Below are 18,689 nucleotides of genomic sequence, written 5' to 3' on the forward strand. Positions count from 1 at the left end.
TTAGAAATTTATTTTAGTTATTATGTGCCAAAAAGTATACTACTAATAATTATCATTATCACTATACAATATGTTAGTGTATTAATTATTGAGTAAAGGCCAAAATTGGTCCTGAACATATAGCCATTTTACGATTTTGGTCCTAAACATTATCTTTTGGATTTTTTGGTCCTGCACATATGGACATTTGATCATTTTGGTCCTGCACATATGGAAATTTGATCATTTTGGTCCCCCGTCAACATTTTCGTTAAAAACTAACGGTCAACATTATCTTTTGGATTTTTTGGTCCTGCACATATGGATATTTGATCATTTTGGTCCTGCACATATGGAATTTTGATCATTTTGGTCATCCGTCAACATTTTCGTTAAAAACTAACGGTCAACGGCCGATTTTTGACTAAAACAATGGGTTGGGTCGGGTCGTGTTTGGGTCGGGTTTGGGTTACACGTTAAGAAAAAAAATAATTATTTTTTATTAATTAAAAAATTATAAAACTTTAATTTTTAGTTATTTTTGTTGATTAAAAATATTATAACGACTAAAACATGATGTTATTATACGATTTAAACATGATATTACACAATAAAATAAAAAATTACCAAATTAAAATAATCATTTTTTAATCAAAATAATAAAATTAAAGTATATTAATATTAAATCTATATAATAAAATTAAATAATTAAAAAATTATTTTTAATAAAATCTAAGCATAATATTTTCTTCAAATTCATGAAAAAATTAATTAAAAAATACTATACTTTAATTTTATTAATTAAAAAATATTAATTAATTTTTTAAGAATATTATGCTTAGATTTTAAGAAAATATTATTTTTTTCTTAACGTATAACCCAAACCCGACCCAAACACGACCCGACCCAACCCATTGTTTTAGTAAAAAATCGGCCGTTGACCGTTAGTTTTTAATGAAAATGTTGACGGAGGACCAAAATGATCAAAATTCCATATGTGCAGGACCAAAATGATCAAATGTCCATATGTGCAGGACCAAAAAATCCAAAAGATAATGTTGACCGTTAGTTTTTAACGGAAATATTGACGGAGGACCAAAATGATCAAATGTCCATATGTGCAGGACCAAAAAATCCAAAAGATAATGTTTAGGACCAAAATCGTAAAATGGCTATATGTTCATGACCAATTTTGGCATTTACTCTTAATTATTTATAGCTAAAATTTTCATAAACAAGTTGTGGGCTATCTATATTAATTATCGTTGGGCCTGAATGAGAAAAAAGAGAAAGCGAAAAAGCCCTAGAAAATTCTCCATCCTTATTTCTTCATCTCCTCTGTTTCCTTCTCCCTGAAGCGCGAACAAATTCCTCCACGAACTCTCCAGCGTTGCCTTTTTCTGAGCTAACATTTGTTGGTAAAGTTACTAGGTTCATATGAGGTTCACCAAGCAAAAGCGGCACCGCAAAGCTGTGCGATTTTTCACGTCCTGCTTCGGGTTTCGGGAGCCGTTCAAAGTCCTATGCGACGGGACCTTCGTGCACCATCTTATAGCAAATGTAATTGCTCCAGCTGATACCGCATTGACGAATATCCTTGGCGCGCCCGTCAAAATATTCACCACCAGGTCTTGCCCAGGCCTTGATTGTCTCTTCGCGGCGTTTCTTTTCAATGCTTTATTAGTAGTTTTTAGGATGTTCTGACCGCGAATTGTGAGCTTAATTTATTGATTTGGTTAACAAAGGGCTTTTTTATTTATTTGGTGCAGATGTGTTGTTGCGGAGCTGAAAAGCCTCGGTAGCTCTTACTCTGACTCGGTCGATGCTGCGCGTAGCCTGATGGTTGCAAGGTTAGTTTTTTCAAAAATTATGCCTCCTGTTATGCTATCCTTAGTCCTCACTATCATTTAGTTAATGGTCAAAAAATTCAAAACTATGCCACTTGTTTCTCAGATTGGTGAAGCAAATATTTTATAGAAATTTATGTTTAAGAAGGGTTAATGCCCAATATTGTGGAGAGGAAAACGAATCATCCCCAATCTTGAGTTCGCTTGTGTCGTTCAGAGTTAACGGTGATGAGAAGGAGATAAACATGTCTGGTCCGTCTGGATGTAGTCAAAGAACAAAAAGGGCCGTGGTTTTGCTTTGATAAATTGAAGATATGTGGAAATGATAAAAAAAAGTATAAACTTGATATATTAGAACATGCTATGCTATCTCAAGCTACGGACAGCCTCACATTCAAATCACCAGTTCACCAATCACCATTTGAATCCAGTGTTTGTTCTCTTTTCTGTTTGAGTTCTCTTGTTGATCCTAGATTAAGATGGACTATAGTTGCATAATTGCAATTCATATGAAAGGCTCTGGGCGTTGTAAGTTAGATAGGGAATTTGTGATTTGAGTATGGTACTGTATTCCAGTCATTGTGTGACAATGTTGCTATGTACTATGACAAGCTTCATATGGCTAGTCAGTTTTAATTAAGAAACTATCCAAAAAAGAATTGTCTCATAGATCTTTTCCCTTTGAATAATTTACCTTATTTACTCATCCCACTATAAGACCCTTTTGGTTGCTCTTAGGGTCATTCTTTCACATTAACTATTAATCATCCTTCAACATTTATAGATTGAAACCTGGAATGAGAGTGTCTTGCAAACTGTTTGAACTTTGTCTCTGAATGGTAATGTTTCTGTTTTATAGATGTGATCATGAAAAGCGGAAGAGTGCTATAGCATGCATAACAGAAGTTATTGGAGAAAAAAACACTGAGCATTTCTTTGTCGCCACACAGGATGCGGAGCTGAGGAAAAAGTTTCAACAGGTTCCTATTTCAATGTTAGAATAATCGTGAAATATTTTTTTAATATGAATGTGTCTCAAGAAGTAAACATCTCCTTATCTTAAATGCTACATACGAATATACGACTTGTCTTAGTCATACATACTTCTTAACTGCCATTTACTAACTTTTAGCGGGCAGATTCCAGGTGTGCCTCTAGTATATGCTCTCAGAAATGCTCTCTTTCTTGAACGCCCTTCAGCTTTTCAGCAAGAGTCTGCAAAGGCTGCTGAAGAGGAACGGTCACGTATGACTGAGTTGGAGTTGAAGATGCTAAAGTTAAAGAAGAAAAAGGTAGCTAATGATGAAGGAAGGAATTCTTCTGAAACAGAAGAAGAACAGATTTTAGAGACACTGATTCCCAGGACAGATGTTAAGATGACTAGAATTGATAAAGCCGATAAAGCTCAATTCAAGCGGAAGAGAGCTAAGGTTAATTATTTGGACTCTCACTCTTGCTTTCTTATGTAGTACTACTATATGGAGTATATCTCAGTGACAACAATGTTAAGTATTGTCTAATGAATACCTTGTTTATGCACTATTGTTGTCTTGTCCAGGGCCCAAATCCTCTATCATGCAAGAAGAAAAAGAAACAAGGAAATACAGATACTGCTTCACAAAAGGTCCATTTAAAATGCACTTTGCCTGCTAATAATCATCTGGGAAGTATCATTATATCAATGTTGCTTTTTTTTTCTACCCAAACATGGTAATAGACTTAGTTTTATTTGGAGTTTGGAAATGATAATTAGCATATTGTTGATTTCACTGGAGTCTAATCAATTGTGTGAGCAATTGAACTTCAATCAAGTCCAAAGGAAACTTGGCATATAGTCAATCAGTTCCTTTTTTCAAATACATGTATCAACCCAATGAGTTTCTAGTTGCAACTTTTAGCAGGACTATGATTGATGTAGTAGTATAATATACAACCAATAATTCCAAAATATATTTGGGTGTATTCCTGATTGAGATTGGGTTTTTATGCTTCTGTTATTTACTAACTACTCTGTTGTGTCATTGATCAGATGAGAAGTCAAGTTCGGTCTCAGGAAGGAGATGGTGATAATAGCGCAAGAAACAGGAAACGGAAGAGGTCGAGGAAAAACAAGACTTCCACTGAGTTGTGATGCAAATTGTATTTCTACAACTAAAACTTTCCGACTTGTACTAGAGCTTGTACCTTCAGTGACCCAAAGTTTTGAAGAGATATGTTACGATTCAATACAAATGAAATCAATTTATCTTCCTTTTGATCAATAGATGAGATTGAAATAATTGACATGTACGCCGCTATCTGTGTTGCATTAGTAGTTTTCTCTAGAAATATGAGCACACATGTTCTATATTATTCTCACCAATTTTATTGAAGATCATTACATAAACTGAAGAACGAAAGTGCATGACTAAGCAGCTCAAGCTCAAGCTCAAGCTCAAGCCTGCTGCATCAAAGCAGCCTAAGGTACACAGACAAAGTTATCAGCTGGAAAGAAATGGCACACAGGGGAGGAGCCTGGCTCGATTCCAAGCACCTTGAAGGAGACATGGTTGTGGCTCCACTGCGATGTATCCATATGGCAGACTGCAACTGCTTCTACCCGGTCACCATTCTCTCCGGTAAGTGAAACGTTAAACACCCTGCTCTGGCTCTCTTGGTAATGGCAGTAGAAAACAGCATAAGGGTAAGGCATCGTATGGCATGCCACAACCTTCGAAGCCGGATATTCCACGACCCCCATGATCTTGTACTTCTGTAGAACGGCAATGGATGGTGTGATGTGAGTGGTTGACAGAATCTTGATCTTGGTCCCTGAGCCAATGATGCTAGAAGCAAAATCAAGCATCGAGCCCCAAGATGTCGGGCAGGTCTTAGTCTCACCCTTGATGGGCTTCGTCTCACACTGGCGGAGGGTGTCCTCCATGGCAGTGGCTTGAGGCGAGCCCTGGGGGAAAGAGTAGACCTCGAGGAGGTGGTTGAGTTGGTCGGATGAGAAGGGAATGGAATCGGCTTCCTCTTTTGGGAGCAAACGAGCGGAGGCAGAGTCTAGTCCTCTGCTCGGGAAGTAGATGGGGATGGTGTTTCCTACCGTGAGATCCTCCACGAAGAAGAAGACGATGAGTGAAGGATCCATGTGGTGATGCATGTGGGGTGATGAATGAACTTGCTCAATTCTCATATCCATTTTTTGCAATCCATTTCCATTAATAGCTGCCTGCCAAATCTGTCACAGATTACATGAAATGGACCAGATTTTGTATTGAAATTCGGAGTTGAAACGTTTACCAGTAGAATGATGAGGCTGCAGAGTGGGAGCTTTACATCCATTTGAACTTCTTATGTTGATGCAAAATCTACAGATTTCAATATGTTCTATGGATTGAAATGAAATAGTAGTACTAGGTGGCAATTAAAATTTTTTTTTGGTTGAGGACTATCTTGATGGTGACAGGCTTGAAGGTATTGTTGTAATTATATGAACTTTTTTGTCCCAAACACATCAATAATGAGCAATGGGAATGAGAAGGCAATTGATTAAAAAAACACTACATATCCACCTAGCAATGTAAATCTGGTATCCTATGCAGCTATTACTAAGAAAAGGGTAAAAAAGAACTATGTGCACCCCAAAATAACCAAAATTTCAGGTTCTGTATATAGCCATAATTTTTCACTATACAAAACAAAATATGTTCGATTTACTATAACTCTTAGTAGAAAAGAACAACAATTTCACTGGATAATCGATAAATGGCTTGCATGATCTATAACATTATAGTATGGTCGTAACTTAGTATGATGCTTTCTCTCTAACTATATGTCAGGATTTGAGTTGTCTTAGACGTGCATGTGAGTTGTAATTCAAAAAATAATGTAAGACTATTATTACGTATGAAAGCCAATATTCTTGCAAACATTGGTAAACCCATACCATTCTTATTTGTTTCATTCTATATGGACAATTTCGTAATTTGATATATGTGTAGGTTTAATTTATTGCGTAAGATACAAAAATGTGATTGAGATGATCTATTTTATTCTCTGTAGATAATATCCAGTTAATACTAATATTTATATACGTTGCAGGTGAACAAACTATTGGCATGATTTGGACCAAGCATATAGCTTTCGATTGCTTTCAAAATCATACGTTAACATCTACGATCTACCGCCATTATTATATCTATCCTTTCAGAGGCAATAAAAATGATCATAGAATTCATGAATAATTTAGGCTTTAGTCATATATTCAAAGGCAATAATAATCTAGATTTATCATAATAAAAACTCGATCTAAATCACAATTTACGTAGAATCTTCATTTCATTATAGTACAAGTTGGTGGGCTTAATTATATTTTGAAAACTGTCGCTTATCATTATATTTTTTCCATCTCTATGTATTGAAAATAATGTAGGGGTCGATTTATATTTGTAAAATAAGGGCCCCCAAATTAACCGCGTATGTTTTCTCAGTTATTTGGGGCGATACTTATTTGAGCAGTTTGATTTTTTTAGTACTACAAGTTTACAACTTTTCAATTTAACTTGCCTACTTAAGAGTGTTCACAATTTGATTTAAATCCTGAATCAAATTACATTTATCTGATTTGATTTAATTTAATTTACGGTTTATTTTTTTTTATAAATTATGTTTCTGAAATTTGATACTGTATCTTTTTTTTTTGAAATAATAATCATAACATGATTGAACAATTTTCCCAGATTCATCCTTGTTAGCATCAACGTCAATATTCAAATAATATTAGTATTAAACCAAAATTATTGAATTAAATGAATTTGCTCAAGCCTGATATACCTCTACAAATATACGTTTCATAAATTTTTAAAACAATGGTAAAGAAAAGAAGATAAAATCTGAAAACTAACACAAAGTGACTAATGTAAGAAACACCTATATTATCATGGATCAACCAACTACTTAACTCAAAAGTCTGTGCCTTTAAAACATACTCCTTTAGAAAAACTATCAGCAAAACGTGACAAAACATTTGTGACAAAAAATCTGTTGCAAAGTTATATTCTTTATACACATGTCGAACCACAATTGAGTCAAAATCTTGAAGGATGTCACACACCTTTAATACTAAGGAACGACAATTAGTTGAGGTCGTCCATAATCATGACACCCCAACAAAGCTATTACTCTCTAACTCTAGTTTTTGAAAATCCCAAACCTTGGTCAGCTCTAACCTATAGAAAATGCACCAAATTTCCGCCATCAAGATGGAGCAGCTCCCAATATTAACAACAAATCCAAGTCTCCAACCCCATAGATCATTTTGAAAAAGCCCTCCACCAAAAGCTCATCCCCGAATCCCCTTCAATATAAGCATCTGTGTTAAAATTGACCGCATCCACTTGTGGAGGTTTCCATCCAATCAGCATAGCCATACTCATAGCTCCTATGCGTATTCCATATATAAAACTAAACTTTTCAGCAGTCTTGACTATTGATAATCTGAACCATGATTCTTTTCAACTTTACTTTTTATCCTTTAAAAACAAACTGACATCTCCTTTCCAAATGAACCAACTATCTATTTCAAAGTCGTGCATCAATGTTACTACTCAACAAAAGTTTAGAGTTGATGTACGGAATACTCATTCCATCAAATTTAATATGCCGCCGTATCTCAAAAAGCATGACCACATATGACATATGGACAATCATGTATAGACCACTCTTATACCCATCTTCGTTGAGAATAAGATGAAGATATTTGTTGCATCGCCTTTCTGTATTTACCAAGACGCCATTTATTATAAGGGCAACCAGAAAAACACTCATTCTCACAATACAAATATGCTGTATAACTCTTCTCAAATTAAAACAGAATTCAAATATAATACTACGATTAATACTAACATTTTACATACATACATACACAGTCAACGAACGACGACTATGAAAGCGCAACAGTTCTCAGCGATTTTGTTTAAATATAGCGACTACCGACACATTTATAGTCAGAATATCAGAACCATTGATATCTCAGCGCCAGATGAATCAACGGCACACAAAGCGTTTCACGTTGAACGAGAAAATTACCGTAGGCGGGCGTCGCAGAGGATAAGTCCTATATAGATAGATACAGCAGAAATGTACGTATCTGACAGAGTCGACTGAAAGCGGAGCTCTCAAGCAATGGATGAAAAGCGAAGAGACTCCGCCGCGAATTCGTCTCCGACGGTGTCGGCGATGGAGGCTTCACCGTCGGAGCAGCCGACTTCTCGGCGGAGAGGCGGCCAGAAGAGGAAATCGGCCCCCATCAACAACAGCGGCGGAAGCTCGGCTTCTCAAACGGCTTCTTCGAAGAGACAGGCGAGGGAGAAGCCTCCGGCGGTTCCGTTCTCTCCGATCCACATGATTGGGCCGTGCACTAGGGCGCGCGTGCAGCCGTACAATAGCAGCAGCTTGTCTGAGGCGGCTTTGCTGAAGAGCGAGGTGGAGGCTCGGGAGGCGGCGGCGGCAAGGGCTGATGAGATGAGTAGACTGACCGAGAATTGGGAGGCAATGGAGGCGAAGATTGAGGCTGAGTATGAAGCGATTAGATCGAGAGATGCGAGTGCTCACGTGGTGCCTATTCATGCCGGTGAGTCAGTGATTTGAATTACGGTGTTTCTCGCCGTGCTTGTTTGTTTTACACACTGAGACGAGTGATTGTCGAATTTAGGGCAACATTGCTCACACTCTAGTTTTCTGATTTGGGGAAATAGGTTTGGAATGCATGATAGTTGAACTAAAGGTTTAGAGTGGCAGTTAGGTTATTTTGAGAAAAAGGTAGTCTTCTTTGTATTTTGTGGTGAATTATTCTCATCCGGAGCTTGATTCTATGGTTCCCTCGAAACTAGGGTTTTGTAAGGTAATTGGAGATTGTTTTTCCACCAACATTTTTTCATATACTAGGAATTAGGGAGTCGAATTTGCCGCCTTTACTAGTGAAGTCATTCATGGATAATAAAAGCTTGATCTTTTCCCCAAATTTGGAATTTGATGAGGAAAGTAAATGGAAGTATTGGGTAAGCAATTCTCTTATTTGCTGAGGTTGTCATTAAGTAAGACTATCACCTTATATAGGTCTTCAGTCAGCGAGGGTATTCTGCTCTGAGCTTTTGTGCTATTGCAGCTACTTTCCATCATTATATTAGTGGCTTAAGATTAAGGAAAGCTCAGTTCAGGTGTAAATGCAGCATCTTTTTCTTGAAGACCTTTCTCTTTATCCTCTGGTCCATGTCAGTGTTTTCGTGGGAGGATAAGTACTATCGGATTGAAGCATTCGAAGTTCCTTTTGTCGTTTCTATTAGAAATTTCCAAAAGTCAATTTGTGTTGGATTTCAGTAGAATATTTTTCTAAATGTACTTGTGTTTCAGGTTGGTTTTCATGGACAAAAATCCATCCACTGGAAGAGAGAATGCTGCCTTCATTCTTCAATGGGAAATCAGAAAGTAGGACTCAGGAAATATATATGGAGATACGCAATTGGATAATGAAAAAGTTCCACCTGGATCCTGATGCAAAAGTTGAGCTGAAGCATCTGTCTGAACTTACTGTTGGAGAACCTGATGCTAGGCAAGAGGTGATGGAGTTTCTGGATTACTGGGGATTGATTAATTACCATCCTTTCCCAGACCGGGAGCCTGCTGCTATTAATGTTGATGTGGATGCTAACAAGGATGAATCTGGGAAAATTGAATCATTGGTTGAAAAACTCTTTAAATTTGAAGCGGTGCAATCATGGAATCCAATTGTTACCAGGATGAACATGAACAGTCCATCCTTTTCGTCTGGTTTGCTTCCAGAAACTGTTGTCACTGATGAACTAGTGAAGTCTGAAGGCCCTTCTGTCGAGTACCATTGTAACTCTTGTTCAGCGGATTGTTCACGGAAGCGATATCACTGCCAGAAGCAGGTTTCTTGTCTTTGACATTGAAGTTCCTTTCTTTCTGAATGCTTGTTCTGTTGTTATATGCATTTATGAGGATTTGTGTTTCGCTTGAGTATATTTTTCAGCACCTGGCATCATTTCTGTGTAATAGGTCCCTTCATCTTCAAGCATCGCTTGGAACTAAGAAGTATCATGTCTGTGTACTTAGGCTACAAGCATGGCTTGGAACCAAGAAATTCCATTTAATTTGGAAGTAGTGGTTTTAATATGTTAGGCCACACTTAATTCCTAATGATCAAAGATAGATAAAATCTTTGGATATCTGGTTGTTATTATTGGGCTTGAATTTGCATCAGTTTAAAAGATAATGTAGTGTTGTCCCTTCAATGCTATTAAAAAATATTCACTAGAAGGGAAACCTTATATCAATATGTAATAGTGTAGAATTACGTCAGCTCTTTATTATAGAAACAAATTAATTATTTCTGTTTATGAGTGTTGCGAACACCTAAACTTTGATTTTAGAGGTGGCCAACATCTAAAATTCGTGATTGTTTTCATTTCTTTCTGGTCAATAGCTCTTTGGACTAGTTTCATGACTATGTGTAAAGTAGAAGTTGCTTCATTCTGCTAGCGAGTCCAAACATGTATTTCTATCACATTATAGACATAGTTTTATGCCCTTGAGTGCCCGTAGTTCTATGATATGCTTATTATTACTGAATCGGACATGTAAACAGGCAGATTTTGATCTCTGTGCTGAGTGTTATAACAATGGGAAGTTTGGGTCAGATATGTCCCCACTAGATTTCATTCTTATGGAACCACCAGATGCTAGTGGTGCTAGTGGAGGGAAATGGACAGATCAAGAAACTCTTCTTCTGCTTGAAGCTATAGAATTATTTAGAGATAATTGGAGCGAGATTGCTGAGCATGTTGCAACGAAGACAAAAGCTCAGTGTATCTTGCACTTTGTTCAAATGCCAATTGAAGATACCTTTTTCAATCACGATGATGAAAACAATGACGTTCCTAAGGAAAATGGGGGCACCAGATTCCATCGGTAATAAGGACTCCACACCTGAAGCTGACAAAGATAGTGATGCTGCTCCTAAAGATGAGAGCCAAGGTGGGAGTACCGACAATCAGGACTCATCCTGTCCAATGGTTATCTCAAAGGTTAATGAGGTCAAGGAATCAGAAGCGAGTCCTGAAGCTGGAGAGAGCTTTGCATTGAAAGCTCTCAAGGAAGCATTTGAAGCCGTGTGTTCTTTTCCTTCACCTGGAGATAAATTATGCTTAGCTGAAGCTGGTAACCCTGTGATGACATTGGTATGTGGTTGTTAGTCCGTTACTCCTAAATTATTTATATATCAAGCTTGGCTTTTCTTGTGTTTCCCTCTTGTCTGTATTTGCTTGGAATCTTTTTCAAATGACCAAACTTAAATAAAATTGAGTTCTATTAGTTAAAATATTCTGCATTTTAACTTTGTTTACATTCTACTTCAACTTGATAAGTTTCTCTATTTCAGGCTGCATTTCTAGTACGACTGGTGGACCCTAACATTGCCAATGCATCAGTTTGTAGCCTATTGAAATCTCTCTCTAACGGTTATTCAGTGAGCAGCTTGCTGCCAGGCACTGCATCCCTCTGGAAGATCCTCCAAATGACAAGAAGAGTACGGCTGATGCCGAAGAGTACGTGCTTCTCAATGTTTCTTTGTCATTTTAATACTTGAAACCAGTTAGACTCTTGATTGTGTTCCTTTTTTGAATTGTGAATTTGCAGAATTTCTACTAAAGCACCAGAGCAAGAACCTCAGAAGGATAAGGATGAAAATGATGAAAAACTAGAGGAAAATCCTAATCCAGTTGTTTCACCTGATGATGGAAATGATGGCAACAAGGATCCTGCTCCTGAAGAAAATAATGGAGGAAAGGATAATTCTTCTAAGGACCGGAATGATGCAGCTTCTCCCAAACCTGACAGTACAGACAGATCTGATACTGTTAAGGAACCTGATGTAGTGGCTATGGAGGAGGATGCAAAACCAAACTCACAGAGTGCCCCTGGTAGCTCTGATTTGCCAAATGAAACAGATGCTGAAGAACCAGCAGTCTCAACATCTCAAACTGAGCTTCAATCAAGTTCTGCCACAGAAGCAGAAGGTGTAGCTGTGGATCTCTCTCACTCTAAAGAGCCTATTAAAGAAGAAGATATGGGACCTGTTTCTGGAAATAAAGAGGCTGATGCATTGGTTATCTCCAATTCAACTGAAAAAGACAACATTACAGGTATTGATTTTGCATTTTGCTTTTTTAAAAAAAAACTTGTTTTCATCATTAAGGTGATTAACCTGTCTAATGGACGGAAGATTCTTCAACTGAGTTCATTGCATCAGCTATAAAAAAGTGTCGCATTGCCTGAAATATAAATGCTTATTACCTCTTGAGATGGAACTACATAACAGCGTCTATTTGATGAAGTAGGTGATAGAGAAGCTGATGGAAGTGGTAATGAAAAGAAAAATTCTGAAGCGACAAAAAAATATCTTGATTCTGATGAGAAGCTAAAACGAGCTGCAGTGACTGCCCTATCAGCTGGAGCAGTGAAAGCAAAACTTCTTGCCGATCAAGAAGAAGATCAAATACTTCAGCTTTCCACATTTCTAATAGAAAAGCAGGTATTTTTGTGGTTGCAAGTTATTTGATGTGAACCCCTCACAGGTATACCTGGAAAGTAAACTGGTTTTTGATAAATGTCTTGCAATTGTGCAGTGTCTTGAAGCTTTCTTTTTCTTGTCATTGAGGTCATACTAGGGTTTGATGAAGTACTATTTTATCTGTTTATATGCACCTTGTATAGCTTACTGCTTTGGTTGCAGTTGTACAAGCTAGAGACCAAGTTGGCTTTCTTTGCTGATATGGAAAACGTAGGACTGAGGGTTAGGGAACTGTTGGATCGGTCGAAACAGAGGCTCTTACAAGAGAGAGCACAGATAATCGCAACACGATTTGGGATGCCACCGGGATCAGCTCGTCTAGCTTCACAGAATCTACCTCCCAACAGGGCATCAGCTGCTTTCCCCAACGCGGCCTCTAGAACCTTAATGGGCATGAACTCCCTTCGGCCACCAGTTTTCAAGACCAATGATGCCACCGAATCCTACTTCAAGCACTATGTTGACTGGAAATGCCACAGGAAGTTCAGTTGGCATGGAGTAGCCCCTGAGTTTACTGCCAATCATCTTATGCTCCAAATGTCTGCACACTTTCACTTCTACCAAGTGAGTATTTCTGCATAAATTTCTCTTTTTATGGCCTAGCTGTACAAGCATGTTTTATTGACTGAAATTCCCAAAATTGCTAATCAGGCTGATTTGTAAATGATGTTGTGGTGGTGAAAGAGGGCTTATGCTTTGACAATGCAATTACACTCCGACCGGGCTTGTAGAACATTTTATCGAACATGAACCAAAATCAGCTGAAAATGATCCAAGATGGAGGGCAGCTTAAGAGAATCCCAGCAATGCGAAGGACCTGGCATGGAAGGAAAAGCTTCAGGGATGCGTTTCGTGTGAGTGATATGAATCTGGTTTTGTAGATTATAACTGCTGCTGGATACTGTAAAATTGCCATAATTTACATCACCGCCACTCAAAACAAAACCATCTGTAGTAGTTGTGTATTGTATAATTTATATTTTTCCAACATGCTCGAGCATGTAAAAATGAAATTATTGATTAACTAACTGCTCTCTCTTATTAACCGAAGGAGATAATTAGTTGCTCAAAAGTAGGATGCAACACAGAAGGTAAAAACATGCATGTGGTATCAATCATGCATCTACGATGTAACACATGTATTATGTTGCATAATCTGATAAATATGAACGACACAACGTAACTGGCTGTGCGGATGAAGAAGTTGGTTCTAGATCGGGAGTCGCCAACGCATTTCACCAAAGAAATTTATTTATCTTTAGCACTATTTTTATATTCAATTAGTATTTTAATTTTATAAAATATGGAATTGAAGAATAACTAAAAGAATATGAAATAAATAAATTAATTAAATTGTAGTTTGATTTGAGTATGGAACAAAGCTTCTGTTTGAGATGCTGTGGTACGATTTGGAGATTTGAAATGAGGCTGAGATAACAGATGAATTAACTACCAAATAATCCCTCCGTTGTAGATTAAACTTTGAATCGACATTAGCTTTAAGGAATAGAAGAAAAGTGAGCGGTAAATTTTAGTGAGTGCTGTATTTTAGTTAAATTTGGTTGTGTAATTTCAAATTTGATTGCAGAATCAAACCATCAAATAGCATCTGTATATGTTTCGATAGTGAAGGATAAAAAAGTTCAATGTAATGTCAATAAAACATAAATTTCCCTCTTATTTAATTTTCTCATTTCTATTACAAAGAATTAACTCTTATAATAAAGTTAGTATTTTGTTTGATGGACCTAAGTTATGTATGGCAGTCAATAATGAATAACCAATTGTATATTTTTAGTTCCCACAATTCCACTCCACATATCCAACAAGCTATACCATGCATGCAAAATACTACTACACACGCTAAATCAAATACTACCATTAATGTAATAGATTAAAAAAAATGAATTGTTTGGAAAAGATTGACCAAGTAAGAATCCAAAAATAGAAATATGAGTTCCATTCCCATTTTGGTAGGAGATTTACAAGGATGTAATTGCAACCATATTTTTTGTCTTTGTTGTAACTAACCCCATGCTCCATTTCTTCTCTTCTCTCCTCTCTTTCTCAAACTAACCTGCCTTTCTCCTAAAGGTATCTCCTCTTTCTCTCTACTTCAATTTCCCTCTTGTTTTTTTTGCCTTCAAAACTTAAAATAAATAAATAAATAATTCTACCTAGCACAATTCCTTAGTAGTCAATTGTTCTCTAATCATATTAACTCCTCCGTCTGCAAAAGTTTGAATTTTGCAGACGTTAATTTGTGTTTATTTTATGAATATTTGGTTTAACGAGATGTGAATTTTGATCAGGGTTTACCTGATTGGGAGATCGGTAGGGATGCGTGTTGCTTTCTTTTGAATTTTAGAAATTAGTAATAATGTCGTCGGATTCAACTACGAGTCCATCGCCACCACCTGACTCAACGCCGGCGGCGGATTCTCAATCACCGCCACCACCGTCTACCGGTACTTCACCACCACCGCCCACTCCAACGCAGTCGTCCCCACCACCACCGACCCCCACTGAATCACCTCCGCCTCCTAAACCCTCATCGCCTCCGCCTCCATCGGGATCTGGTGGTGACAAATCCTCTCATAGTCCGCCGCCGCCGTCTGGAAATGACAAAAGCAAATCTCCGCCGCCGCCGAGGAAATCCGGAGAATCACACCAGCCACCGCCGCGATCTAAAAACGATCGCCAAAAGAGCGATCCGCAATTAGAGGATTCATCGGGGAAAAGTTACGATACGAATGAAACGGCCATAATCGCAGCTGCGGCTGCTGGAGCAGCATTACTGCTCTTCGTTTTTGTAGCTCTAATGATTTGTTGTTTGAGAAAGAAGAAGAAAACGAGGGCTGATCCGGAGATCAGATACTACAACAACAATCCTCCCCAAAACATGAGTAAAATAAAATCCCCCAATTTCTAAATGCTAATAATTCAATTTTCGAATCAATTTGACAAAACACAAAACAAACGGTTTGTTTCCGTGCAGATAATTACTATAATAACCCTTCGTCGGAATACATGGTGAAGATCCACGTACCGCCTCCGCCGGGGAGCGCCAACGTGAGCTCTGAATACGGTTGGAGGCCAGTGCCGCCGCCTCCTCCGCCAGCACTTACAAGCCAGGACATGAGCTCGGCCGGATTCTCAGGGCCATACCAAGGTGGAATGGGGGCGCCGTCACCGGCGCCGTCGCTAGGGTTCAGCCAGAGCAGCTTCACGTACGAAGATTTAGCTGCGGCGACGCGCGGGTTCGCCCAGGAATATCTGCTGGGGCAAGGGGGCTTCGGGTACGTGCACAAGGGCGTGCTGCCCAACGGGAAGGAAGTAGCGGTAAAAAGCCTTAAATCCAACAGCGGGCAGGGCGACCGCGAGTTTCACGCGGAGGTCGATATTATTAGCAGAGTGCACCACAAACACCTGGTGTCGCTGGTCGGTTATTGCACCACCGGAGCTCAAAGACTGCTCGTCTATGAATTCGTGTCTAACGGCACCCTTGAATATCATCTTCATGGTAACTCCTCTATCCCCAAGTTATCTGATCTAAAATCAAAATGTGTATTTGTTTTTTTTATCATGTTTTGTCTTATTCATCTTCCCTCCCAAACACAAACGCAGGAGCTGGTCGTCCGGTTATGGATTGGCCTACGAGACACCGGATTGGTCTGGGATCTGCTAAAGGATTCGCATACCTTCACGAGGATTGTTAGTATTTGAAAACACATTTTATTTCATACTAATATTTTATCATAATCTTAAAACTTATTATTTGATTAATATGCAGGCCATCCTCGCATTATCCACAGAGATATAAAAACTGCCAACATTTTAATAGACTCAAATTTTGAAGCAAAGGTAAGTCTCTTAGTAAATGCTGCATGCATGTTTGAATATTAATTAATAAATCATGTTGTATGAATGCAGGTAGCAGACTTTGGATTGGCCAAGCTTTCAAACGACAACTACACTCACGTATCAACTCGAATCATGGGAACATTTGGGTAAAAATTAAAAGCAATGAAATTAAATTGTTACTACCTTGCACTAATTTCAAAATACATAGGAGTTAAAATATGAATTGATATTAGGTATTTGGCTCCTGAATACGCATCGAGCGGGAAATTGACCGAGAAGTCTGACGTCTACTCATTCGGAATCATGCTGCTAGAGCTCATAACCGGAAGAAGGCCTGTCGATATCCACAGTGATGACGATAGCTTAGTCGACTGGGTAATTGAGTTTTGATTTCGCAGTTTATATATGTGAACCGGTTTAATTTGGTCTCGTGAATGCAGGCTAGGCCTATTCTGGCACAAGTTCAAGAAGGAGGCAGCTTTGAGGAATTGGTCGATCCGCGATTAGGGAGACAACTACGATCGAACAGAAATGCTTCACATGGTGTCATGCGCCGGCGCTTGCATTAGACATTCTGCTAGAGGACGCCCTAAAATGAGCCAGGTTTGTATTGAAACCCCTTCTTGTCTTATCGGCAAATTAGTGATCCTGACACCTCTATAAATAAGCGGATAACCCTTCCCTGTACAGGCTTTTTAAGGGGGGTGTGACTCATTTCTAACACTTTGATATTAGCTATTTTTTCACTTTAGCTATCTTAACATGATTAGTAAGTTATGAATGTCTTTTAATTAAGTATTGATTCTTGCTATATAGATCGTACGAGCTTTGGAAGGGGACGTGTCTCTGGAGGTCCTAAACGCGTGTGCGAAGGTGACGTCGACGCTCTCTACCAGCGGCTCGGACTACGACTTGAGGAAGTTCGGTAAGGGCGCGTTGTCGAGCCAAGAGTTCGACTCGGGAGAGTCGGTGCGGCCGAGGAGTTGAAAGAGTTGAGAATTGAGTTGATGATACGTGTATGTTGTACACTTGCAATACATATATAGGCGAAATTTGTTATTTGCTCGGACGTGAGAGGTGATGGTTAAAGACGTACAATATTGTAGCCTTTTTAAATTTCACATTTTAAAAATGTTATAAATGCCATGCAATGTAATTTTTGTCTTACATTCATGTTTACTACTTAGTCGATTTTGTTTCATCATGCCTCTATTATACTATACTATGAATAGTGACTTTTATATAATTATTTATATAAAATATGATTAAATTATAAAACTTTATTATAGAAAAGAATTTAAAAAATGAATTTGATAGGGGCTTAAGAGCATCCACAACCATGCTCTTGCCAGCGGCACGGTTGTGGGCCCGGGCGGTACTATTCATGTCTGCTCTCTGGCAAGAGCACAACACCCACAACTGTGCTGTGCTCTTCTGCAAGGACGAGCACAATTAATTTAATATTCAATTAAACATAAACATTTCCATAATACTAAAATTCATTAAAAAACATAAATAATATTACAAATGACAAATAAAATAAAAAACGACATAATTAAAATCCTAAAAATTAAAAATTACATAATTAAAATACTAAAAATTAAAAAAACCACTACTCGTTGCCGAATTTCGCCCACATGTGTTTGATTAGGTCTTCTTGTAGCTGAATGTGGGTTCGGGTATCGCGCATTGTGTGCCTTGTCTCGATCCTCTGGCCAACCGTCGTATGCTCACCTCGGCGTGGGGGAGACCTCGCTGTTGAGCTTCCGGCTTCATCCTCGTCGTAGAAGCTAGCCGCCCTTGGCCCTTCGTCGGCTATAATCATGTTGTGTAAGATAATACACGTGAACATGATGTCGGCGATATTATTCACGTACCACAGCCGAGCCGGGGCCTTCACAATGTTAAATCGGGCTTGAAGGACCCCGAAGGCTCTTTCAACGTCTTTCCGCGCGGACTCTTGACGCTGCGCAAAAAGAACCCGCCTCGGATCGTGCGGGTTGTGGAGCGTCTTCACGAACGTCGACCACCTTGGGTAGATACCATCGGCGAGATAGTAACCCATGTGGTATGTATTTCCGTTGATGGTGAAGTCGATCGCCGGTGCTACACCATTCATCACATCATTGAAGAGTGGTGAAGAATAGAGCACGTTCAAGTCGTTGTTGGCTCCGGCAAGGCCGAAATATGCATGCCAAATCCATAGGCGATAGTCGGCGACCGCCTCAAGGATAAGTGTTGGGCCGCCGCCTTTGTGACCGCTTAAGTGTTGCCCCCTCCAAGCATTCGGGCAATTCTTCCACCTCCAATGCATGCAGTCAATGCTGCCAAGCATTCCGGGGAAGCCATGGACTGATTCGTGAAGA

At 38.6% G+C, this 18,689-nt stretch overlaps 2 protein-coding genes and 2 pseudogenes across 2 annotated transcripts; 3 read left to right on the forward strand and 1 right to left on the reverse strand.

Moving 5' to 3' along the window:
* Window positions 1–1,247: 1,247 nt before the first annotated feature.
* LOC121751188 (rRNA-processing protein UTP23 homolog) lies at window positions 1,248–4,087 on the forward strand. Its single transcript, XM_042145903.1, has 6 exons — window positions 1,248–1,607; window positions 1,749–1,829; window positions 2,686–2,806; window positions 2,966–3,256; window positions 3,385–3,450; window positions 3,856–4,087. Exons 1-6 carry the CDS (start codon window positions 1,417–1,419, stop codon window positions 3,955–3,957), a joined length of 852 nt encoding a protein of 283 aa, XP_042001837.1. The 5' UTR covers window positions 1,248–1,416; the 3' UTR covers window positions 3,958–4,087.
* An 81-nt stretch (window positions 4,088–4,168) lies between these two features.
* Window positions 4,169–5,271, reverse strand: LOC121751189 (BURP domain-containing protein BNM2A-like). The gene is made up of 2 exons (XM_042145904.1): window positions 5,112–5,271; window positions 4,169–5,049 (listed from the first exon to the last, which is right to left on the reverse strand). The coding sequence occupies exons 1-2, from the start codon at window positions 5,151–5,153 to the stop codon at window positions 4,285–4,287; spliced, it is 807 nt and encodes a 268-aa protein (XP_042001838.1). The 5' UTR covers window positions 5,154–5,271; the 3' UTR covers window positions 4,169–4,284.
* A 2,670-nt stretch (window positions 5,272–7,941) lies between these two features.
* LOC121752497 lies at window positions 7,942–13,487 on the forward strand (annotated as a pseudogene).
* Window positions 13,488–14,485: 998 nt separating this feature from the next.
* On the forward strand, window positions 14,486–17,490 carry LOC121750839 (annotated as a pseudogene).
* Window positions 17,491–18,689: the final 1,199 nt, after the last annotated feature.

Source organism: Salvia splendens, chromosome 10 (assembly GCF_004379255.2).
Source record: "Salvia splendens isolate huo1 chromosome 10, SspV2, whole genome shotgun sequence".
Classification (NCBI taxonomy): Eukaryota; Viridiplantae; Streptophyta; class Magnoliopsida; order Lamiales; family Lamiaceae; genus Salvia; species Salvia splendens.

What these genes read in the sequence shown, in the direction of transcription:
- LOC121751188 (XM_042145903.1), top strand. Translation starts at nt 1,417, where the DNA reads ATGAGGTTCACCAAGCAAAAGCGGCACCGCAAAGCTGTGCGATTTTTC. An exon ending in GTCAAAATATTCACCACCAG is followed by an intron (nt 1,608 to 1,748) that starts GTCTTGCCCAGG and finishes TATTTGGTGCAG; the next exon opens with ATGTGTTGTTGCGGAGCTGA. An exon ending in CGTAGCCTGATGGTTGCAAG is followed by an intron (nt 1,830 to 2,685) that starts GTTAGTTTTTTC and finishes TCTGTTTTATAG; the next exon opens with ATGTGATCATGAAAAGCGGA.
- LOC121751189 (XM_042145904.1), bottom strand. Translation starts at nt 5,153, where the DNA reads ATGGATGTAAAGCTCCCACTCTGCAGCCTCATCATTCTACTG. An exon ending in GCAGCCTCATCATTCTACTG is followed by an intron (nt 5,050 to 5,111) that starts GTAAACGTTTCA and finishes AATCTGTGACAG; the next exon opens with ATTTGGCAGGCAGCTATTAA.